The sequence below is a fragment of the Dendrobates tinctorius genome, unplaced genomic scaffold (genome assembly GCF_039654945.1).
Source record: "Dendrobates tinctorius isolate UK_male_01 unplaced genomic scaffold, ASM3965494v1 ptg000059l, whole genome shotgun sequence".
Taxonomy (NCBI): domain Eukaryota; kingdom Metazoa; phylum Chordata; class Amphibia; order Anura; family Dendrobatidae; genus Dendrobates; species Dendrobates tinctorius.
Window position 1 is genome coordinate 15,901,695 of NW_027361727.1, and position 26,397 is coordinate 15,928,091.

Sequence of the window (26,397 nt, forward strand, 5' to 3'; positions counted from 1 at the left end):
AAAAATGCGTGCGGATTTGTAGCATTTTATTTTCCGCAGCATGTCAATTCTTTTTGTGGATCTGCAGCATTTCTGCACCCATTGATTACCATTGAGTCAGGCAAATCCACAGCAAAATCGCAGGTTTAAAAAGATCTGCGGTTTTGCTGCGGAGTTGCGTGCGAGAAACACTGCTGATCGGGAGGACAGAATGTGTGGGCGGAGACTGTGGGTGCGATGAATATGTGCAGGTCTGTGTGAGGGTGTCTGTGTGTATGTGTGCAGGTCTGTATGTAGGCAGGCATCGTCCGATGGGACTACTAGTCCCATCCGGCTATGCCTGCTACAGTGACAGCTAGCCGATGATGGGACAGTAGTAGTCCCATCATCCGGCTAGTGTGTTCAAGTGTAAGAAAAATAAACATACACATACAGTACATACTCACCATACAGCTAATCCCCGACGCCCTCGATCACCTGTAAAAAAAAATAAAAATAAACCAATAGTATACTCCCTGTTCTGACGTAATCCATTTAATAACGATTGTCCCACGACGATCTCCCGTGTAGAGCTGTCACATCGGCAAATGTGACCGCTCTCCAGGGGCCTCCAGTGATACAATGACGGCAGGTATCCTCCTGCAGTGGATCACTCTGCCGTCAGAGGTCACTGGAGTTCATACTGTCACTTGCGGCACCGCTGCTTGAGAAAATCCTCACGCAGCAGTGCCGTAAAGTGAGAGCATGAACTCCAGTGAACCCTCAGTGATAACACTGCAGGAGCCATTATCTCCTGTCAGTGTGTCACTAGAGGCCCTGTAGAGCAGTCACATCTCCTGATGTGACAGCTCTATAGGGGAGATCATTGTGGGACACTCATTATTAAATGGATTAAGTTGGAACAGGGAGTATACTGTTGGTTTATTTTTTAAATTTCTTTTACATGTGATTGAGGGCGTCGCTGGAATTAGGAGTACAATAAAGATGGGAAACTGTGTTTAGTGTTTTATTTAATTAAAATACTTTATTCTGGCTGTGTTTATTTAACCATTTACCAACTATAGGATTAGTAATGGGTAGGTATCTTATTGAAGTCTCTCCATTACTAAGCCGGGCTTCATGTCTCCTTACAATACAAAGGTGACATCAAGCCCACAAATATTACCCCATATGCCACCACTATGCGGCAGTGGGAAGAGAGAGACTAAGTGCTGGAACTGGCGCATTTAAGAGATGCGCCATTTCTGGGGTGGCTGTGAGCTGGTGTTTGTAGCCGGGAGGGGCAATATCCATGGCCCCTTCCTAGGCTATAACTATCAGCCCGCAGCTGTCTGCATAGCCTTTTCTGGCTATTAATTATAGGGGGACCCCACGTCTTTTTTTTGGGGTGGGGGCCCTATTTTAATAGCCAGTAAAGGCCAAATATACAGCTGCGGGCTGATATTCATAGCCTGGGAAGATCCATGGGTATTAACCTCTTCCTAGGCTATACACATTGGCCCCCAGTCGCTAGCTTTCCCTCTCTGGCGCAGAAAATTGTGCGGGAGCCCACGCCATTTAAAAAAAATTTTTTTTAAACAAACATAATGCGTTTAAGGCTGGGTTCAGCGAGAAACTCGCATGAGTCTCGCACCTCAATACCCGACACTGCCGCCGGCACTCGGGACCGGAGTGTGCAGCTGCATGTATTTCTATGCAGCTGAATGCTCCGGTCCGAGTGCCGGCGGTATTGCCGGGTACTGAGGTGCGAGTTTCTCGCAAGTCTGATCCCGGCCTAACGCAGATTTTGTGTGTGTGTGTGTTTATTTACCTCTTTATGTACCATTTTATTATGTTTATTACTAAACATTGGGCTTGGTATTATCTTTCTATCTATAGATATATATATCCATCCATCTATCTATAGATATATCTATCTGTATTTGTAAACATTCTTCAATGGAGTATGTAAAAGAAGAGGTTGGACAAGGAAATGACATCACTATTTTTTTTGTTAAATAATAGATCTTTATTTAGCATACAAAAACGCATACAAATCCGCTTGAAAATCCGCATCAAAAACGCGCAGATTTTTAACTGCGCTTTCTGCCAAGAGATGCAGAATCTGTGCTGAAAATTCCACAGGCAAATTCACAACGTGTGCACATACCCTTACAGGTCGGGTTGGGGGCATTTGCTGTATATCAGCCCTGAAAGGTGATGGCCGTAACTTATATCGACCAAAACTGGTGACAGGTTCTCTTTAAACGGGTTTTCCCACGAACAAAGTTAATTTTAATCAATAGATCTTCAAATAATAACAAGCTGCACAATTGTATGCGTAAAAAAATGTTTCTGTGCCAAGATGATCTTACAAATGTGCTCCTGATATGTGCCATGTAATTGTGTAATGGATGTGTATTCACAATGGCAGCAATTATTTTAATATCTAGGTTTGAGCTATGTAGCAGATAAGTTAACATTTTTCTTTTTACATCAATATAATATTTAAAGTAAACCTAACAGCTGATATATTCTTTCTAATCCACAGGCAGCATGTATCAGGCACTGGCTATACGAACTCAGCTAGGTATGTTTGACTCTGAAACGTTGCGGCGTTTCAGAGAAAAACATACTTTAACCCCTTCACGACCCATGACGCCTACGTAGGCGTCATGAAAAGCAGTGCCCAAATGACCTATGACGCCTACGTAGGCGTCATGCTATAAATAGCCCCCCTGCGGGTCGGGTGACCGGGGTCTCTGAAAGGTCACCCGACCCGCACACAAAGGACCCTTCAGAGTTAACACCTGGGGGTGTGGCTTAGCCCCCACGTGCCTACGATCGCTCTGATTGGCTGTTAAAAGTGAAACTGCCAATCAGAGCGATTGTAATATTTCACCAATGAAAGTTGGTGAAATATTACAATCCGGCCATGGCCGATGCTGAAATAGCATCGGACATGGCTGGCCCCCGAGACCCGACCCCCCCCCACACCGACTGACTGCACCGATCGGCTCCCGCCAACGTCTGACGTCACCGATCGGCAGCCGCCGTCATGATCTGCCCCTCCGCCTTCCCTCCGCCCCCCCAGCCCTCCGATCGCCCCTCCGATCACCCACTCTCACCCTCCTTTGTGCCTCCGACCTCCCGCTATCCGTCCCGGTGTCCTGCCGTCCAGCGTCATGGGCGCCGCCATCTTGCAAGATGGCGGGCGCATGCGCAGTGCGCCGAATCGAATCTGCAACGCTGCAGATTCATTTATTTTGATCACTATGATAAACTTTCATAGTGATCAAAATAAATAAAAAGTAAATCACCGCCCCCCTTATCACCCCCATAGGTAGGGACAAATAATAAAATATATATATTTTTTTTTCCATTAGGGTTAGGTCCAGGGCTAGGGTTAGGGTTGGACTAAGGGTTAGGGTTGGACTAAGGGTTAGGGTTGGACTAAGGGTTAGGGTTGGACTAAGGGTTAGGGTTGAACTTAGGGTTAGGGTTGAACTTAGGGTTAGGGTTGGAATTGGGGTTAGGGTTGGGTTGGGGTTGGGATTACGGTTAGGCTTGTGGTTAGGGTTAGAGTTGGGATTTCGTTAGGGGTGTGTTGGGATTAGGGTTGTGGTTAGGGTTATGATTAGGGTTAGGGGTGTGTTGGGGTTAGGGTTGGAGATAGAATTGAGGGGTTTCCACTGTTTAGGCACATCAGGGGCTCTCCAAACGCGACATGGAGCCACCATTTATTCCAGCCAATTTTTCGTTCAAAAAGTCAAACGGTGCTCCCTCCATTTCAAGCCCCAACGTGTGCCCAAACAGTGGTGTACCCCCACTTATGGGGTATCAGGGTACTCAGGAAATATTGCACAACAACTTTGGGGGTCTAATTTCTCCTGTTACCCTTGGGAAAATAAAAAAATGGGGGCTAAAATAATTATTTTTGTGGAAAAAAAAGATTTTTTATTTTCACGGTTCTGCGTTATAAACTTCTGTGAAGCACTTGGGGGTTCAACGTGCTCACCACACATCTAGATAAGTTCCTTGGGGGGTCTAGTTTCCAAAATGGGGTCACTTGTGGGGGGTTTCCACTGTTTAGGTACATCAGGGGCTCTGCAAACGTAACATGACGCCCACAGACCATTCCATCAAGTCGGCATTTCAAAACGTCACTACTTCCATTCCGAGCCCCAACGTGTCCCCGAACAGTGGTCCCCCCCCATATATGGGGTATCAACGTACTCAGGACAAACTGGACAACAACTTTTGGGGTCCAATTTATCCTGTTACCCTTGTGAAAATAAAAAATAGTGGGCTAAAAATCACTTTTTGAGGAAAAAAAAATATTTTTTTATTTTCACAGCTCTGCGTTATAAACTTCTGTGAAGCACTTGGGGGTTCAACGTGCTCACCACACATCTAGATAAGTTCCTTGGGGGGTCTAGTTTCCAAAATGGGGTCACTTGTGGGGGGTTTCCACTGTTTAGGTACATCAGGGGCTCTGCAAACGTAACATGACGCCCACAGACCATTCCATCAAGTCGGTATTTCAAAGCGTCACTACTTCCCTTCCGAGCCCCAACGTGTGCCCAAACAGTGGTCCCCCCCATATATGGGGTACCAACGTACTCAGGACAAACTGGACAACAACTTTTGGGGTCCAATTTATCCTGTTACCCTTGTGAAAATAAAAAATAGTGGGCTAAAAATCACTTTTTGAGGAAAAAAAAATATTTTTTTATTTTCACAGCTCTGCGTTATAAACTTCTGTGAAGCACTTGGGGGTTCAAAGTGCTGACCTCACATCTAGATTAGTTCCTTAGGTGATATAGTTTCCAAAATGGGGTCACTTGTGGGGGATTTCCACTGTTTAGGTACATCAGGGGCTCTGCAAATGTAGCATGACGCCCACAGACCATTCCATCAAGTCTTCATTTCAAAGCGTCACTACTTCCCTTCCGAGCCCCAACGTGTGCCCAAACAGTGGTCCCCCCCACTTATGGGGTACCAGCGTACTCAGGACACACTGGACAACAACTTTTGGGGTCCAATTTATCCTGTTACCCTTGTGAAAATAAAAAATAGTGGACTAAAAATAATTTTTTGAGGAAAAAAAAATATTTTTTTATTTTCACGGCTCTGCGTTATAAACTTCTGTGAAGCACTTGGGGGTTCAAAGTGCTCACCACACATCTATATTAGTTTCTTGGGTGATCTAGTTTCCAAAATGGGGTCATTTGTGGGGGGTTTCCACTGTTTAGGTACATCAGGGGCTCTGCAAACAACATGACGCCCACAGACCATTCCATCAAGTCAGCATTTCAAAACGTCACTACTTCCCTTCTGAGCCCCAACGTGTGCCCAAACAGTGGTCCCCCCCACATATGTGGTACCAGCGTACTCAGGACAAGCTGGACAACAACTTTTGGGGTCCAATTTATCCTGTTACCTTTGTGAAAATAAAAAATAGCAGGCTAAAAATTTATTTTTTGAGGGAAAAAAAATATTTTTATTTTAACGGCTCTGCGTTATAAACTTCTGCGTAGCACCTGGGGGTTCAAAGTGCTCACTATGCATCTAGATAAGTTCCTTAGGGGGTCTAGTTTCCAAAATGGGGTCATTTGTGGGGGAGCTCCAAAGTTTACGCACACAGGGGCTCTGCAAACACAACATGGTGTCCGCTAACGATTGGAGCTAATTTTCCATTCAAAAAGTCAAATGACGCTCCTTCCCTTCTGAGCCATGCCGTGCGGTCAAACAGTGGTTTTCCCCCACATATGGGGTACCAGTGTACTCTGGACAAACTGGACAACAACTTTTGGGGTCCAATTTATCCTGTTACCCTTGGGAAAATAAAAAATAGCGGGCTAAAAAATCATTTTTGAGGAAAAAAAATTATTTTTTTATTTTCACTGCTCTGCGTTATAAACTTCTGTGAAGCACTTGGGGGTTCAAAGTGCTCACCACACATCTAGATAAGTTCCTTCGGGGGGTCTAGTTTCCAAAATGGGGTCACTTGTGGGGGAGCTCCAATGTTTAGGCACACAGGGGCTCTCCAAATGCGACATGGTGTCCGCTAACGATTGGAGCTAATTTTCCAATCAAAAAGTCACAAGGCGCTCCTTCCCTTCCGGGCCTTGCGGTGCGCCCAAACAGTGGTTTATGACCACATATGAGATATTGATGTACTCAGGAGAAATTGCCCAACAAATTTTAGGATCCATTTTATCCTGTTGCCCATGTGAAAATGAAAAAACTGAGGCCAAATAAAATTTTTGTGAAAAAAAAAAAGTACTTTTTTTTTTTTTACAGATCAATTTGTGAAGCACCTGGGGGTTCAAAGTGCATACTATGCATCTAGATAAGTTCCTTGGAGGGTCTAGTTTCCAAAATGGGCTCACTTGTGGGGGAGCTCCAATGTTTAGGCACACAGGTACTCTTAAAACAAGACATGGCAACCGCTAAACATTCAAGCATATTTTACATTCAAAAAGTAAAATGGCGCTCCTTGCCTTCTGAGCCCTGCCGTGCGCCCAAACAGTGGTTTATGACCACATATGAGGTATCAGTGTACTCCAGGAGAAATTGCCCAACAAATTTTAGGATACATTTTATCCTGTTACCCATGTGAAAATGAAAAAACTGATGCTAAAATAAAATTTTGGTTGGAAAAATTAAAATGTCCATTTTTTCATTCCATGTTGCTTTAGTTCCTGTGAAGCACCTGAAGGGTTAATAATCTTCTTGAATGTAGTTTTGAGTAGCTTGAGGGGTGCAGTTTTTAGAATGGTGACACTTTTGGGTATTTTCTGCCATTTAGACCCCTCAAAGTGACTTCAAATGTGAGGTGGTCCCTAAAAAAAATGGTTTTGTAAATTTTGTTGTAAAAATGAGAAATTGCTGGTCAACTTTTAACCCTTATAACTTCCTAACGAAAAAAAATGTTGTTTCCAAAATTGTGCTGATGTAAAGTAGACATGTGGGAAATGTTATTTATTAACTATTTTGTGTCACATAACTCTCTGGTTTAACAGAATAAAAATTCAAAATTTGAAAATTGCAAAATTTTCAAAATTTTCGCCAAATTTCCATTATTTTCACAAATAAACGCAAAAATTATCGACCTAAATTTACCACTATCATGAAGCCCAATATGTCACGAAAAAACAATCTCGGAATCGCTAGGATACGTTGAAGCGTTCCTGAGTTATTACCTCATAAAGGGACACTGGTCAGAATTGCAAAAAATGGCCAGGTCATTAAGGTCAAAATAGGCTGGGTCATGAAGGGGTTAATAGCTGCCGGGGAGCAAGCTGCGCTGTAGTACAGCCAGTTTACAGCTGGACTCGCTCCTGATGACTGCTAAAGTTTGCTTTTTCCTGAATTGTTGCAGCGGTTCAGAGTCAAACTATACCTGGCTGACTTCATACAGTCAGTGCCTGATACATGCTGCCTGTGGATTGGGATATTTTTCTTTGAAAACTAGCTAAATCAAAGTCACAAAGAGCTGAATAAAGAATTGGAAAGAAATAGAAATTTGCCAATGTTGCATATTTATGACACACCACCTTTCATACTTCTCAGGAGCCGAACCATTTATTATTGGTTGACATCCACATGCCTAAAAAAAAGTGCATTTGCCTTTGAAACTGGCTTATATAAAAAAGTTAAAAACCTTTAAATATTACAGGTTTATATGTACATTAATATCTAAATAATAGAGAAACTCAAATTCTGAATACCATAATCCGCATGCAAACAGATAGCATATCTTCTGCATCAGTATACACGCCTATATACATGTACATATAGACACTTTTCCTACTACTTGGATATAGGTGGAGCGCATTATGCCTGTACAAGAGGGGTGTACATAGGTCCCCTTTTCATAAATATCCAGACAATATAAGCAGGAGTCTTTGCTGAACAGAGATTTACCGCAAAGAACATATTTCTCAATATTTTAATCCATATCACATCTCGATTTCCATGATGAAGAGTTTGTGAGTCTTAATTTGTTGAGACATCAGTATTGACAGGTAATGATCTAGTAACGGGGAAGATCACGCTATCTTTTCCTCTGCAGCACACATATGTGAGGATGTCGAGATCGTGTATAACCTGCTTTACACACACACCGGAATGACCCGATTGTATTTATACAACGGCTGTTTTTGCAGAGAGCTCCTCTTGGATTCTTTTGTCTACATTCATCCAGATCTGTCAGATCAAGCAAAATTGAAAATCAAAATAATCATGTAAAGCTGTCAAAACTATTAGTATACATCTTTCCAGTATTATTTATTATTCATATTCTAGGTTTATCCCTAAAAGGGGTTATCTCATAAAAAACATTAATTGCCTGTCCACAGGATAGGTGGCAAATGTAATGATTCCACTCTTCATTGTTTCTTAGGAAGCAGTGATTGACAGCTCAGTCATCCAGTCTGCTGCTGGGGCGTGCTGAGCTTTTGTCAGATGCTCCTTGTTCCCTTGATTGGCCTGGCAGTCCCAGATAGCTGTCAGCCATAGCTTTGGCTCAGTGTGGTTTGTTTCCTCTATGCCTAGTGCTTTGCTTGTTGATCTATCACTGCCTGTCCTTGGACGTTGTTCTGACCTTTCGTTTGTTTAACCCCTTTGCTCTGATTCGCTATCTTCCTGGTATTTTGACCTTGGACTGTTACCTGACTACGCCTTTGTCTCTTCCCTCTGTTTATGATGTACTCTCCTGGCTATTGACCCCAGACCTTCCTGAATTATAGTTTATTTGTGTGAATCGACTCAGCATCAGTGCAAATGTCTGTATTGGTAGAGGCTCCATCACTGCTCATTAGATGGGGATTCTCAAGTCCACCATTCCTGCTCACTTCATGACCACAGAGAGTAGGAGTTTCAATGGAGATTTGGTGAAGCCTGCACATTTCTGCTCTTTTTGAATGTATGTTGGCTTGATAGAAACATGCCTGACTACCTACAACTCCTTCTCAATTTATCAGGCTATGTGCACACGTGTGGAATTCCCGCGGAAATTTCTGCGGGAATTCCAGAATTCCATCCCGTGGGAAAAACTAGTGATTTGCAAGCATAACTTCAAAAAACAGGCAAACAAAAATAGGCTTATTGCTGATTTTCAAGATCCAGCCACAAACACTAGAGAGTCGTTCCAATGTCAGGTAGAGGGTCACAAACCTATTTGTCCCTATAGGGCCCTATATCTCTCTCCTACCTGACAGCGGAGGTTGGCACCCTCTTGATATGCAAATGGCGCCCCCGCTCCTCAGCGGCTCTCCCTAATCACCCTGTTGACTCCTATGTAAATAACATCAGCTTGGAGTACAACAGATGGCCGGGGACAAAAATATAATAGATAATAACCCCATGCCACAAACCACCAAGACAAAAATGTAAGGAATAGTAACTGGAAAAAACTCTAATTTTTGGCAGATTTGTAAACATTTGCTTTGGGAGGAAAAGGGGTCTAAATAACCCTATTTAGGTGTCTCCCTGCCTGACAGCGGAGCTTTTACACCCTACGTTACTCTGGTGCCCCTGCTCCACGTGGGCTGACCCTTACTGACCCCTACACTTCTCACCCAGAAAGAGGAAAGAGGGTGTCAGAACATATGGCCAAGGGAGACAGGGCTAATAACTTAGAATTATCCCTGAAAAAATCCCCCCCAAAGACAAAAAATGTTTTTAATAATAATAGGAAAATGTATCTGCAAACCGATATATACAGTGTACGGGATAATAGTGCATTAGCAAAGGCAGTTGCAAGTAAAGGGGGTAAGATTTCAATCAGAGCACATACACACTCATTTAGATGTTCTTAAGCAGCATTAATGTACATTTCTCACATCATAGAACGCTGCTATTACCTCTAATCCCCAACAACACATTTTTCATATTGCATCATGCCCAAAACAATGAGCTATTGATCGCTCAGGCTCAAAATTGCATTGTCCCAAAAAAAAAAAAAAAAAAAAATCAGCACATTAACAAATATGTAAGAACTTAGCTCATGGCCACTGAAAAATCACCTCAATATATATAGTATAGTAGGCGGGGTGATAGTACTTTGACAAAGGCAGTTTGGTACCCCTACGTGGAAGACCTATAGTATCTGGGGTAGCTTCTCTAAGTCAGAATGTTGGTATCTATTTAGACAAGATATTATATCCTTTTGTTACGGCCTTGCCATCATACATACAGGACACCTCTGATCTACTACTCAAGATTGATGGTATTAGTGTTGAAAAGGAAGCCATCTTGGGCTCTATTGACGTTGAAGCCCTTTACAGCAGCATCCCGCATGAGATGGGTCTTAAAGCCTTGGACCATTATTTGGGAATGAGGGCCACATACTTTCAGGGTCATAATAGGCTGGTATATGAATTGATGGACTTCATCTTGACTCATAACTACTTTATCTTCAATGGCAAGTACTTCCACCAGCTCAGGGGGACCGCAATGGGCTGTTCCTGTGCGCCCTCGTATGCGAATCTCCTCCTGGGCTGGTGGGAGGAAATAATGGTTTTTACCGGTGCCGAGGAATGGTGGACTAACAAGGTAGCCGCTTGGTACCGCTATATAGATGACGTGTTCGTCATATGGTCGGGATCAAGAGTGGAGTTTGAAACATTTGTGCAGGAACTAAATGTAAATCCAATCGGCTTGAGATTCACCTCGGAAAGTAGTGAGAAGGAGTTGGCTTTTCTTGACATAAAAGTTGCGAAAGATCCTCAGGGAGTCTTATTGACGAGTGTACACCGAAAGCCTACAGCCACGAATTCCCTCTTGCGGTGGGACAGTTGTCATCCTGTCCCACTCAAGCGGGGTATTCCACGTGGCCAATATCTTAGAACCAGAAGGAACTGTTCGGACCCGGAGACCTTCAGAGTGCAAGCATATGAACTCAGAAATCGGTTTAGGGAACGGGGATATCCCGATCATGTCTTGAAACCCGCCTTTAAAAATGCCTTAGAAAGGGAGAGACATACACTACTGCAGCCCAAAGCTCGAACTGAGGACAGTGGTGTTGTAAGAGTGATAGGGACCTATGATAATCAAGTAGATCAGGTATATAGGATTCTAAACAAACATTGGAGCATTCTACAGGCGGATGTGGATTTATCAGACATGATTTCTAAAAAACCCCAAATAACCTTTCGCAAGGGCCGTTCTATTAGAGATAGACTTGTGCATAGCCACTATAGAAGAGCAAAACAGGAGGGTACGTGGTTGGATAGGAAGATCTGTGGTACCTTTAGATGTGGTAACTGCTCCTTCTGTGGATATGTGGCTTCTGGGAAAAACTTGACGAGCGTGGCCAATGGAAGAAGATTTTTCGCTAGAGACTTCGTGAACTGTAAAACCATAGGGGTTGTCTATATGGCAACTTGCTCCTGCCCAAAAAATTATATCGGCAAAACAAAAAGGGAGTTTAGGAGAAGAATAAGCGAGCACCTTGGGGACGTAAGAAATAAGAGGGGACACCCCTGTGGCTCGCCATGTATGGGAGGAACATGGGGGGAATGGAAACGTTCTCTCCTTTTGTGTTCTGGAGGTTGTCAAGCAAAATGGAAGACAGGGTGATTGGAACAGATTAATTCTGCAAAAGGAAGCTCGGTGGATATTTAAAATGGAATCTGTGGCCCCCAAGGGCCTCAATGAACAACTTACGTATGGATGCTTCATTTGAGAACTACCCGGTATTATTATCCCGGTATCTATTTGCCTTTATTGTTATTAATGCAGTAAAACTTCGGTCCATCCATAGATCTATGAGATGATCTGTGGTTGTTGTGGGTATAATAGGGCTATCAATTCCCACTATCGTTCATATCAATAATGGTTAACAATGGGGGTGGTGATTTGGATTTAACCCCTTAAGAGGTCTATGTATACATTATATTCCCTATATGAGATAGGGGGGACTCCACACTAAATGTGGATATCACCAGAGATGGAAGGGACTTTGATATGGGGTTAATTCCTATTAAGGGTTAACGGTCTGTTGTCCCTGCTGTGGGGTTAATTGCAGGGTTAATTCCTATTAAGGGTTAACAGTTTTGTTATCCCTGGTATCTCTAGTTGCGGTTTGAGGAAGTGATACTTGTCACAGTTATAGACGACACATTGAAATGTTTTATTAGTCAGGGTGTTTATGTGCCATGATCTTTAAAGGCATGCCATAAAATAAGAGCGCGCATTTGTTTTGGCAGTGAGGGAGGAGGAAACTTCTCCCTTGTTTTGGTATGCAGGATGCATCTATGAGTGTGTACTTTTGCCTAGTGCTAGAGATTCTTGATGCAGCGATCTGCTGCTTTGGTCTGGACATGCACGCTGAGAGAGAGGGACTCCGGATCTGTATCGTGCCCCTGTGGCTTGTACGTCAGACGCGTCTAGGACTCGTGCATAATTAGCTTGCAAAATGCTAGCGTTTTCCAAGCGATCTGTAGCATCGCTTGGAAAACTGATTGAAAGGTTGGTCACACTCGTCAAACACAAAAAAAAGCATCCCATGCAATCCTATGTGATTCCGCACATACTGCGCTAATGCTGCGGATTTTTCCGCAGCGGAATTGCATCGCGAAAAAATACGCAGCATGTTCATTCTTTGTGAAGAATTGCGGGAAAATTCACACACATAGGAATGCATTGTTCTGCTTACTTTCCGCATGTGGCTGTGCCCATCATGCGAAAAGTAAGCAGAACATTTGCGGATGGTACCCATGGTCCGGAGGAGAGGAGACTGTCCTCCGGGCTCTGGGTACCATATCGCTGTAAAAAATAGAATTAAAATAAAAAAAATCGGGTTATATTCACCTTCCGACGTCTGTGCAGCGTCCCCAGGCTTCAGTGATGCTGCCTGCAGGTCCCGTTCCAAGTGATGCATTGCGGCAATGACCTTTGATAACGTCGGGGTCTCGCGACACCGCAACGTCATCTCAGGTCATTGGCGCAATGCATCACTGGACTGGGACCTGCCGGCAGCATCGCGATCAGGGACGCTGCTCGGGACATCGGAAGGTGAGAAAAACACAATTTTTTATTTTTTTTTAATTATTTTTAACATTAGATCTTTTTACTACTGATGCCGCATAAGCAGCCTCAATAGTAAAAAGTTGGTCACACTCGTCAAACACTATGTTTGACGAGTGTGACCAACCTGTCAATCAGTTTTCCAAGCGATGCTACAGATTGCTTGGAAAACGCTAGCATTCTGCAAGCTAATTACACTTGCAAATCGCTAGTTTTTCCACGGGAAAATCGCGGGAATTTAAAATGTGGTTTTCCCGCGGAATGGAATTCCGGAATTCCCGCGGTAAGTTTCGTGGGAGTTCCGCAACGTGTGCACATAGCCTTAAGCTGTACTAATAAGTTGATAAGGTTTTATATTCAAAGGGGTGGATACCTTCATTTGCTTTGTTTAGATTGCGTGTCACTGTTACACTGACAGGCAGTAATTCTTTGTAATACCAGGTAGGACAGTAAAATAGAAGTGCAACTAAAAGCAAGACACACTTATCTAGTTATAGTTTTGACTCACCGGTGCAGCGTGTTCTAGTGATGTCCAGTTGGAAGCCACTCTGGCACTCGCATGAAAGTCCATGAGTACCTCTCACACAACGACCATTGGCACAATGACACTCCTCAGATACCTCCTCTGAGCTATCACCATCTAAAAGGAGACATATCATTTGTGTCAATGGCAATAATAAAAGTTTTTTCAAAACAACTCCAGGCTCCATGTGGCTTGTGCTACTGTGAGCAACTTGTATAACCTGTAGTGCCTCTGAGGTTGTCTCCTATCGAGCACATCTGGGACATCATTGATTAGCAATTGCAAAAGGAGCTGCCAGTAGCGGATCTTGATGATTCGCCCAAGTGTATTCATTGTGGCAGAACATTTCTCAGATAACCATTAATAACCTCACTGATGGCAACCAAGGTTGTAAGTGCAGGGAAATCTGTAGTGACGCTTGAATTCCTGACTGAGAAAATCGAGATTTGCTGAAAATGTAGTTTCCATTTTTTTCTTCTTTTGCAAATCAGTAATATGTCTAATCATCTATTGATTGCCACAAATTTTCCTTCCCAATGTTACAGTATTGAGGAGTATAGTTTAATGGAGAGCATCTCTTTTCAGTAGACCTTGCTCAACTGTGCTGGTGCTATAACCAAACCTTCACTGTTCATAGGCATGAATACACTGGTACCAGGCCTTTCTTTACTAGCAGCAATTATTACATTTTCACTACTTCTGTATGGTTTCGCAGACAGACAAATGTGCACACTATCCAAAGAGCAGTCTGTTCTACTGATATCAAAGGTTACCTCCTGTCTTACATATGTTCTACCGTATATCGGAGCACAATAGTGCATAGGCTTCTTCTGAGTGGTACTTTTTTCACATAATTTTTTTTTCATGTGTTTTTAAATTTTTATTGATAACATAGTAAATAAGGTTAATAATTAACCCAGGAAAAATTCCTTAGCAGATATCACCTGAAAATATTAAGGGAAACATTTCCTAATCTAAATCTAATTTCCCAGAATAGTCTAGTGATATTGTGCAGTACTACAATTCTAAGGATATGCCTCTTACACATTTTTTGGCAGATTATTGAGATTTTGGATGGAAAATCTGCAACCAAATTTTCCAATCTGCAGCCTGTCAATTTCACCTGAGCAAATATTGCTAATTTATTGTTAATCTTGTCCATTGTCAGGAATGGGTAGCTAAAATCTGCGATAAATAAGCAACATAGTCGAGTCCACTGTGGACCCACAGCGAAATCAGTAAGTGACGTCACAAATTATATATATATATATATATATATATATACTAACACACACACACACCTGTTCTAATGATTTCTCTAGACCCAGTAGGGTTTTTTTGACAGTCTTCTCAACCCTGACCTCCTATACAGATGTTCCATTCATAGGCTGTAGCAGCCACGTGGGATCAAATGCTGGCACAGAAGGTTAGGATTTGCTGAGACCGGAGAATTGTAGGAATATATGCAGCAAGCTCGCAATGTGTGAACTTTCCCTAAATTTAACCCACTGACAATAAACAGGGGAACATTTATACAATACCTCTCCGTGACTTTCTTTTTACATGATGTGCACTAAACTCCCAGAATGAATTTGCACCGCTGTGAGAAATTGAGCAGGCCAAAGCTGAAAAAAGATAATAAAGATCAAGATATCATTTTTTTCATGTTCCAAGAAGATGTGATTCAAAACAGAATACCGCCTGGTTTCTGAAAAAAATAGATTACGGTAAGTACAGTATATTTTATTTAGAAATATAGGCTAAAATTCGTGTAACTTTCTCAGCACTAAGGTCGATCTCTGTCTAACGTTGTATGTCTGAGATCATGGCGACTTTGACTTTATAACTATCTGTTAAAACATGCACATTTATAAAGCAGAGACTGTGAACATGCGGCAGATTTAGAAAACTTCTTCTAGGTCTGACTCTTTTCAACTCACTTAGAAAGTCTTAACATTTTTAACTCTATCCCACACCAATTTGTAATAGGTGGGGTGGACAAAGCAACTCTGAAGCGCGCGTTGGGTGCCTGGTGGGTGATCACGTACTTCCATAATATTTATATCATCCATCTGATGTACATTGCTATTCAATATATAGGGATTTTTTTATACCCTTTTAAATAATGACTTATGTTTATTATGTGTACTCAGCAATGTGATAGCCCTTCTTTCTATTTGTACTATTCTTGGCTTTACTTTTTTGATGCTTTTCTCACTCTATTTGGATGGTGATTTCTGGATTATTTTCTTTGGGGATTTTCGCTATATTTAAAAAATCATCTTTCTTGTGTCACCTAACAATATTGCATCTGTTCATTATCAGGGTTCCCACAATATCATTGGGAGTTCTCACCCGCTGGGATTTCTTTTATATGCCTTTAATTTTTGGAAGTTTTTACTCTTTTGTGGGTATTTGGTGTTTAACCCCTTAGTGACAGAGCCAATTTGGCACTTTAATGACTAAGCCAATTTTTACAATCCTGACCACGGTCACTTTATGAGGTTTATGACATCAAAAAAAGCATAAAAATTATCCAAAAAACACCACTTCACAAAGAGATAATAAAAAACATCAATCTTTATTAGAAATATGAATATAAAGATAGCATGAACCGTGTGTACCATGAGACATGTATGAGGTATAGAATAAACAATCAAGTTCATACATATAGTGGAACAGACCAAAATTCAGGCTGCAACACAGTTAAATGATCTTAGTAAAGCTTCACCAGGTCAGAGACGAAAAAACAAAAACTCTGACCAAATGGAGCAATGATTCATCAATTGATCTTACCCATGTTGCTGTACCACTCAACGCCCCGACGCGCGGTTTACGGATGTGAGTTCTCAAGGGGTGAGTGTGTATTTAACCCCTTAGTGACAGAGCCAATTTGGCACTTTAATGACCAAACCAATTTTTACAATTTTGACGACTGTCACTTTATGAGGTTATAACTCTGGAACGCTTCACTGATTCTGAGATTTTTTTTTGTGACATATTGTACTTCATGTTAGTGGTAAAATTTCTTCAATATAACTTGCGTTTGTTTATGACAAAAAACTGAAATTTAGAAAATTTTGCAATTTTCAAACTTTTAAGTTTTATGCCCTTAAATCATGGGGGAAAGCCACTGTTTGGGTGCATGGCAGAGATCAGAAAGGAGGGAGCACCATTTGACTTTTTGAACGCAAAATTGGCTGGAATCAATGATGGCGCCATGTCGCGTTTGGAGACCCCCTGATGTACCTAAACAGTGGAACCTCACAATTCTAACTCCAACCCAACACCAACACACCCCTAATCCCAACCCTAATCACAACCCTAACCCCAACACATGCCTAACCCTTATCCCAACCCTAACCACAAACCTAACTCTAACACACCCCTAACCCTAATCCCAACCCTAACTGTAATCCCAACCATAACCACAACCCTAACCCTAACTTTAACCTCACTTTAGCCCAACTCTAACCTTAATGGAAAAATAGAAATAAAATTTTTTAATTTTATTATTTTTACCTAATCGAGGGGGTGATAAAGGGGGCTTTGATTTAGTTTTTTTAATTTTGATCCAATAATGAACCAATAGGAAAAATTTCCTATTGTTGCCAGGTGTGGGCGACAGATCTCGGGCGCACTGCGCATGCATCCGCCATTTTCTCCTGGAAGAAGACGCCTGCGGCCCGGGAGACTTCAAGGGGGGATGCAGGGACTCCAGAGGTACCGGGGGAGGGGATTGGGGGACCCTATTTCTCTCTCCTCTGATATGCGATCAGAGGAGAGAGAAGTTAAATGGAAAATCTGACTTTTTTGCGGTCACAGTTATACGGTTAATAACGGCGATCGCCACATTGGGGTTGGTAAAAACCCGAATCATGTTCTCTGGGATCTCAGCTACCCCCTCAGCGGCGCTGAGGCATAAGTACCCTTATCTGCTGCCGTTAAAAGGCGTATCGGCGGTCGTTAAGGGGTTAATAAAATTTCTAGATGTATCTTTAAATCTTTCGTTCTGGCACATTTTTCTTCGGTATTGCCATGTATTTTAAAGGTCACAGATAAAAGGTGTCAAAAGTAGAGCTTTATTGGAGATAATAGATCATATATATCAGGTATGCCTGTCAGTGTAAGGCCTCATTCACACCTCCATATGAGTTCTATCTAGGTTTTTCAGCAATAGAACTTGTATGAATTATAATTTATTGGGCTGGTCACATGTCTTTGTATTTTTCTGGATTGTGTGACTCGCACCAAAATATGATGACCTGTCCGATTTTGGTCCAAATTGTGGATCAAACGCAAGAATACAACTTAGTTTCCATGAAAAGTCAGACAGCACTAGGCTGCCATCCATGTGTTGTTGGTTTTTCATTGATAGGAAGAATCTTGACACTTCATCTATCAGGGTGTCTGAATGCAGTGAATGACAGTTTTGCCATTTATCTAGGACACGGGCATGCTGAGCAGTCAGTATGGTGATTGACAGCTCAGCCGTCCAATCGGATCTTGGGGCATGCTGAGCTGTCAGTTTCTTGAGTGACAGTTTAGCCGTCCAATCCGGACTAGGGGTGTGCCTGGGCTTCATCCATGTGTCTCTTTTTCAGAGTAATTACCTGACTATTTAGCCAGCTCTCTGCCTTAGGCCTGTTTCACACTTCAGTTTTTGGGTCAGTTAAAATCCGCCAAAAAGGCAGAAAGCGGATCCGTTCCTAACTGATGTGAACGGATACCACTGGATCCGTTTTTTTGACGGATCCGCTGAATGAGAATTTTAACCCCTTCATGACCCAGCCTATTTTGACCTTAATGACCTGGCCATTTTTTGCAATTCTGACCAGTGTCCCTTTATGAGGTAATAACTCTGGAACACTTCAACGCATCTTAGCGATTCTGAGATTGTTTTTTCGTGACATATTGGGCTTCATGTTAGTGGTAAACTTAGGTCGATAATTTTTGCGTTTATTTGTGAAAAAAACAGAAATTTGGCGAAAATTTTGAAAATTTCGCAATTTTCAAATTTTGAATTTTTATTCTGTTAAACCAGAGAGTGATGTGACACAAAATAGTTACTAAATAACATTTCCCACATGTCTACTTTACATCAGCACAATTTTGGAAACAATTTTTTTTTTTGTTAGGAAGTTATAAGGGTTAAAAGTTGACCAGCGATTTCTCATTTTTACAACAATATTTACAAAACCATTTTTTTTAGGGACCACCTCACATTTGAAGTCACTTTGAGGGGTCTATATGGCAGAAAATACACAAAAGTGACACAATTCTAAAAACTGCACCCCTCAAGCTACTCAAAACTATATTCTAGGAGATTATTAACCCTTCAGGTGCTTCACAGGAACTAAAGCAACGTGGAAGGAAAAAATGGACATTTTATTTTTTGCACCACAAAATTTCTTTTATCATTAATTTTTTTCATTTTCACATGGGCTACAGGATAAAATGGATCCTAAAATTTGTTGGGCAATTTCTCCTGAGTACACTGATACCTCATATGTGGTCATAAACCACTGTTTGGGCGCACGGCAGGGCTCGGAAGGGAAGGAGCACATTTGACTTTTTGAATGGAAAATATGCTGGAATATTTAGCGCTTGCCATGTCGCGTTTGGAGAGTCGCTGTGCGCCTAAGCACTGGAGATTCCCCCCAAGTGACCCCATTTTGGAAACTAGACCCCTCAAGGAACTTATCTACATGCATAGTGATCACTTTGAACCCCCCCAGGTGCTTCACAAATTGATCGGTAAAAAAAAAAAGTACTTTTTTTTCACAAAAATTTTCTTTTGGTCTCAGTTTTTTCATTTTCACATGGGCAACAGGATAAAATGGATCCTAAAATGTGTTGGGCAATTTCTCCTGAGTGCACAGATACCTTATATGTGGTCATAAACCACTCTTTGGGCGCACGGCAGCGTCCGTAAGTGAAGGAGCGCTATTTGACTTTTTGAATGGAAAATTCGCTCCAATCGTTATCGGACACCATGTCGCGTTTGGAGAGCCCCTGTGTACCTAAACATTGGAGCTCCCCCACAAGTGACACCATTTTGGAAACTAGACCCCTTAAGGAACTTATCTAGATGTGTAGGGAGCACTTTGAACCCCCAAGTGCTTCACAAAAGTTTATAACGTAGAGCAGTGAAAATAAAAAATCATTTTTTTTTCCTCAAAAAAGATTTTTTAGCACGCTATTTTTTATTTTCACAAGGGTAACAGGAGAAATTGGACCACAAAAGTTGTTGTCCAGTTTGTCCTGAGTACGCTGGTACCCCATATGTGGGGGGAACCACTGTTTGGGCGCACAGCAGGGCTCAGAAGGGAAGGAGTGCCATTTGACTTTTTGAAATGAAAATTAGCTCCTATCGTTAGCGGACACCATGTCGTGTTTGGAGAGCCCCTGTGTGCCTAAACTTTGGAGCTCCCCCACAAATGACCCCAGTATGGAAACTAGACCCCCTAAGGAACTTATCTAGATGCATAGTGAGCACTTTGAACCCCCAGGTGCTTCACAGAAGTTTATAACGCAGAGCCGTGAAAATAAAAAATATTTTTTTTTTCTTAAAAAAAATATTTTTAGTCCGCAATTTTTTATTTTCACAGGGGTACCAGGATAAATTGGACCCCAAAAGTTGTTGTACAGTTAGTCCTGAGTACACTGGTACCCCATATGTGGGGGGGGACCACTGTTTGGGCACACGTCGGGGCTCAGCAGGGAGGTAGTGACATTTTGAAATGCTGACTTTGATGGCATGGTCTGAGGGTGTCATGTTACATTTGCAGAGCCCCTGTGTGCCTAAACAGTAGAAACCCCCGGCATGTGACCTCATTTTGGAAACTAGACCCCCCAAGGAACTTATCTAGATGTGTGTTGAGCACCTTGAACCCCCAAGTGCTTCACAGAAGTTTATAACGCAGAGCCGTGAAAATAAAAAATCATTTTTTTTCCTCAAAAAAAAAAAGATTTTTAGCCCGCAATTTTTTTTCACAACAGTAACAGGATGAATTGGACCCCAAAAGTTGTTGTACAATTTGTCCTGAGTACGCTGATACCCCATATGTGGGGGGGAACCACTGTTTGGGCACACGTCAGGGCTCGGAAGGGAAGTAGTGACATTTTGAAATGCTGACTTTGATGACATGGTCTGCGGGCGTCATGTTACATTTGCAGAGCCCTTGATGTACCTAAACTGTTGAAACCCCCCACAAGTGACCCCATTTTGGAAACTATACCCCATAAGGAAGTTGCCTAGATGTGTAGTGAGCACACTGAACCCCCAAGTGCTTCACAGAAGATTATAACGCAGAGCCATGAAAATAAAAAAAAAAAATTTCCTCAAAAAAATGATTTTTTAGCTCGCAATTTTTTATTTTCACAAGGGTAACAGGAGAAATTGGACCCCAAAAGTTGTTGTCCAGTTTGTCCTGAGTATGCTGGTACCCCATATGTGGGGGGGGAACCATTGTTTGGGCACACGTCAGGACTTGGAATGGAAGTAGTGACGTTTTGAAATGCAGACTTTGATGGAATAGTCTGCGGTCGTAATTACGTTTGCAGAGCCCCTGATGTGCCTAAACAGTGGAAACCCCCCACAAGTGACCCCATTTTGGAAACTAGACCTTCCAAGGAACGTATGTAAGATGTGTTGTGAGCACTTTGAACCCCCAAGTGCTTCACAGAAGTTTATAATGCAGAGACGTGAAAATGAAAAAATAATTTTTTTCCACAAAAATAATTTTTTAGCCCCCAATTTTTTATTTTCCCAAGGGTAACACGGGAAATTAGTCCCCAAAAGTTGTTGTGCAATTTTTCCTGAGTACGCTGATACCCCATATGTTGGGGTAAACCACTGTTTGGGCACATGTCAGGGCTTGGAAGGGAGGGTGCACCGTTTGACTTTTTGAACGCAAAATTGGCTGGAATCAATGGTTGCACCATGTCGCGTTTGGAGACCCCCTAATGTGCCTAAACAGTGGAAACCCCACAATTCTAACTCCAACCCTAACCCCAACACACCCCTAACCACAGCCCTAACCCTAACACATCCCTAACCACAAGCCTAACCCTAATTCCAACGCTAACCCTAATTCTAACCCTAATTCCAACCCTAACCCTAATTCCAACCCTAACCCTCTTTCCAACCCTAACCCTCTTTCCAATCCTAACCCTAACCCTCTTTCCAACCCTAACCCTCTTTCCAACCCTAACCCTCTTTCCAACCCTAACCCTCTTTCCAACCCTAACCCTCTTTCCAACCCTAACCCTCTTTCCAACCCTAACCCTCTTTTCAACCCCAACCCTAACCCTCTTTTCAACCCTAACCCTAATGGAAAAATAAAAATATTTTCTTTACTTTATTAGTTGTGCCTACCTATGGGGGTGATAATCGGGGGGTTTATTTACTTTTTCTTTCATTTTGATCACTGTGAGAGTGATCAAAATGAAAGAATGGAATCTGCAGCCGGCAGATTCGGGCGGGCGCACTGCGCATGCGCCCGCCATTTTCAAGATGGCGGCGCCCATGAACCGGACCCGCCGGACACCGGGAGCGACAGGGGGACTTAGGCTACTTTCACACATCAGTTTTTTGCCATCAGGCAGGATCCGGCTATTTTTAGAAAAAACGGATCCGGCATAAATTTTGGAGAACTGTAGAAACGGATCCGTTTTTTTGCTGGATCCGTCTAGCAGGTTATATCTGTTCCTGGGGGCTGGCCAATTGGATCTGAGCATGCGCAGACTTAAAAAAACCGGATCTGGTGGCTGGATCCGTCTTTTTCTGGATCCGGCGCATTCCGGCGCCCATAGACTTTCATTGTAGCAAAAAGCTGGAAGCGCCGGATCCGGCGCTTCTGGCCTTTTCGCCGGAGACAAAAAACGTTACAGTAGCCGTTTTTTCCAGACGCCGGAATGAGACAAGTTGCCGGATCCGGCAAAAAACGGATGAAACGCAATGCCATCCGGCACGATCCGGCGCTAATGCAAGTCAATGGGGAAAAACTGGATCCGGCATTGCATTTTGCCGGATCCGGTTTTACAAAAAAAAGCCGGATCGCGCCTGAAGGCAAAAAACTGATGTGTGAAAGAGGCCTTAGAAGGTGCCGGGGGAGGTGAGATGGGGTGAGGGGGTTATCGGAAGCTAACAGGGAGCAGAGGGAATGGGAGGGGGGCAGATGATGACAGCGGCGGCAGATCGCCGCTGTCATTCAGTTGCGGGGGGGGGCGATCGCCGGTGGGGGGGGTGGAATCGGTGTTTCCAGCCATGTCCGATGCTACAGCAGCATCGGCCATGGCTGGATTGTAATATTTCATCAATTTTCATTGATGAAATATTACTATCGCTCTGATTGGCTGTTTCACTTTTAACAGCCAATCAGAGCGATCGTAGCCACGTGGGGGCGAAGCCACGCCCCCTGTGGCTAAGAACAAACCCCCCTGTATCTGCGGGTCGGGTGACCTTTCAGTGACCCCGGTCACCCGACCCGCAGGGGGGCTTTAAAGTCATGACGCCACATAGGCGTCATGGGTCATTCTGGCACGACTTTTCATGACACCTACGTGGCGTCAAAGGTCGTGAAGGGGTTAAAGGAACCGCTGCCCGGGAAGGAGAGAGAGAGAGATTTTTTTTTCTCTGTCCGCCAGAAATGATTTCAGGGTTAAATTTCCTCCTGACTTCATTCCTCCAGGCATGCGCTCTATAAAAATGAGGATCCTGCAGTAGAAAAAACGTTACATGGTCCGTCCAGGCATCTCGGCGGACGCAAAAAAATTGACGGATCCGCAAAAAAACAGATCCAACAGATGGCCATCCGTCAAGATCCGCCGGTAATGCAAGTCAATGGGGAAAAAAACGGATCCGCCAAAAAAAAAGGCGGATCCGTTTTTTTGCAAAAACGGCAGATTTTGACTGATGGTCAAAAATGGAAGTGTGAAACAGGCCTTAGTTTGCTGCCAGTTGTAGCTTTGCTCATGAGGTGTGTGTTTTCTTTGTGCTCCTAGTCTTGTAGTCTGATCTTTGCTACTCTAATGTTGATTTGCCTTGACCTTTTGTTTACCTAGCCCTTTTGTTGTGATCCACTATCTTCTTGGAAATCTGACCTCGGACTAGTCCATGATTACTCCTTTGTCTCACCCCTCTGTCTATGACATACCCTCCTAGCTTTTGACCTCGGACCTCTTGACTACCCAGCCTCATGGCTTGTCAGTAAGTAGTGAATGACGTCTCAAGAAGCTAAAGGAACCCGCATCTTTTTTTTTCATAAGAGAAACACGGAAAAAACACAAGGGCATAAATCATTCAGAGTTTCATCCAGAAAACTTGGACGATTTTTTTTCTCACTTGTCATCAGGTGCAATCGGAGCAATTATTCAGAATTTATAAAACCAGTTACAGTTTCCAGTATTGCAGAACTGCAATGTATCCAAAAAAATTGCATAATATATCGTGGCTCTGTATGGCATCTGATTTTCTTTTTTTTTTTTTATGCATCCAAAGACTTAAATGGGGGAGTATCACCATTTTACAGAAAAAAACTAGTGCATATTACGATTCTTTTCACACGCAGATTTGGTCATTGAAAAAAAACGCTTATCTGCATGGTTCCCATTGAATAAGATCTTTCCTCGTGCTGTCCGATATTCGGATCGCAGTTGGCCATCCAAGTCAATGATTGTGTTGAAAACATCGGACTACACACAGGTGATAGAATGCAGACAGTGGAGAATTTTTTTTCTCCATCTTCTCACCCAAAAGGATCTGATCATAGTTTGATTGATTAGAGTGTCATTTGCATAATCAACCCAAGTCTCTCGCCGTCTCCACCTGCCCTAAAGTATTTCAACTAACAAATATGGGTTCACATTTGTTATTATTTGTTGCTTTGGTTGGGATTATTATACCTTTATTTTTATCGAACATGTGCAAACTTTTTTGTCCTGGGGTAATATTGCCATCACAAACAACAGGTAGAAATTAACTGGAAGTTCCTTCTAATTAATTGTTAGATAATTTGGGATTTTTTGACAACTCATTTTATCAAATTTTGAATTTCTTCAAAAACTTAATGTGTATTGATTTATTTCTTTGTTTTTTTTCTAAATACTTACCATGCCTGGGTGGGCAAGAGTGGCACCTAGGACCCCAACCTTGACCTTGTCGACAGCAACATTCATTCAGTGATAGCTGCGGGCCATTCATTTGATGAGAACATATTCCGTCTGCACCGCGTATCATCCAGCAGATGTCCAGACCCTCGGTGCGATCTGAAGAGGAAAATATAGTTTAAGACTGAGTTGATTTCCATTCTGGGTTCTATCTGCAGTCCAATTATATTCAGGTGCTGCACATGAGGCACATAAATAATATATCATTAGATTACATTTACTTTGTTTAAAAATGAAGTAATATTTCTTAGGCCTTATTTATAGAGTTGTATCATGGCTTTGCATGTGGGACGTTATTTATGAGGAAAAAAAAACAGTTGTCCTTCCCATTGCCTCTCACACAGAGAAGTTGGTATTGAATAAAACCAGCTTATTGGTGGGGTTTCTGGGTGTGGGACCCTAACTGATCTGATTTTGATGAACTTATATTATATCCCTGGACAATCTCTTTATTTTTTTCTCTGAAGGCCCACACATTCACATCTGTCCCTCTGTTATATGCTGCTCTCAGAACTGCACGTGCTAAGTGACAGTCTGCTTCAGTTGAAAGGAAAAATAACTATTTTGTTACATGGCAATATAGTACGTATTGTGAGCAGTTTGACAGGATGCCATATATTTCATGGAATCTGTCAGCAGGTTTTTGCTGTTTAATCTGAGAGCAGCCTTATATAGGACTAAAGACCCTGATTACAACGATGTGTCACTTATTAGGCTGTGTGCTGTAGTTTCAATACAATCAGTATTTTATCAGCTGCAGATTATCACTACAGCATTAGGTCTCGTGCAGCCCAATCCAGCTATTCTGTGTAGCCCCGCCCCCCACACTGATTGGCTGCTTGCTTACGGTGTACATACAGTGTATACGGAAAGTATTCAAACCCTTTTAAAATTTTCACTCTTTGTTTCATTGCAGCCATTTGGTAAATTCAAATAAAGTTAATTATTTTCTTATTAATGTACACTCTACACCCCATCTTGACTGAAAAAAAACAGAAATGTAGAAATTTTTGAAAATTTATTAAAAAAGAAAAACTGAAATATCCCATGGTCATAAGTATTCAGCCCCTTTGATCAGTTTTGAGTAGAAGCACCTTTTGAGCTAGTACAGCCATGAGTCTTCTTGGGAAAGATGCAACAAGTTTTTCACACCTGGATTTGGGGATCCTCTGCCATTCTTCCTTGAAGATCCTCTCCAGTTCCGTCAGGTTGGATGGTGAACGTTGGTGGACGGCCATTTTCAGGTCTCTCCAGAGATGCTCAATTTGGTTTAGGTCAATGCTCTGGCTGAGCCAGCCAAGAATGGTCACAGAGTTGTTCTGAAGCCACTCCTTTGTTATTTTAGCTGTGTGCTTAGGGTCATTGTCTTGTTGGAAGGTGAACCTCCGGCCAAGTCTGAGGTCCAGAGGACTCTGGAAGAGGTTTCCATCCATGATATCTCTGTACTTGGCCGCATTCATGTTTCCTTCAATTGCAACTGTAGGAAGCTGCGAATCAGTGGTGTGGACGTGGTTATATACAGCTCAGCATTGTGAGCACTGCTACATCTTCATCAGACAAAATAGGGATGCTAGCAAAACTGTACCAAGCAGCACAGAAAGTGATGTTTTCCTGGAATCAGGGTCCCTGCCCTTACATTGTTCTGCTCTCACATTACACAGCAAAACGTACTGACAGATTCCCTTTAAAAAAATAAAATTAATTTG

At 42.4% G+C, this 26,397-nt stretch overlaps 1 protein-coding gene and 1 long non-coding RNA gene across 7 annotated transcripts in view; one reads left to right on the top strand and one right to left on the bottom strand.

Moving 5' to 3' along the window:
* Positions 1-26,397, top strand: part of LOC141092369 (uncharacterized) — a 198,384-nt gene that overhangs the window by 21,746 nt on the left and 150,241 nt on the right. The window lies entirely within an intron of this gene.
* The window catches only part of LTBP3 (latent transforming growth factor beta binding protein 3), a 103,770-nt gene continuing 79,336 nt past the window's right edge, over positions 1,964-26,397 (bottom strand). For both annotated transcript variants that reach the window (XM_073578455.1, XM_073578454.1), the window contains 4 exons: positions 24,635-24,790; positions 15,061-15,144; positions 13,505-13,636; positions 1,964-8,172 (listed from right to left, as the gene is read on the bottom strand). In XM_073578455.1, coding sequence (XP_073434556.1) covers positions 8,021-8,172; positions 13,505-13,636; positions 15,061-15,144; positions 24,635-24,790 — 524 coding nt within the window. In that variant the 3' untranslated portion in view covers positions 1,964-8,020. The remainder of the gene's footprint in view (positions 8,173-13,504; positions 13,637-15,060; positions 15,145-24,634; positions 24,791-26,397) is intronic.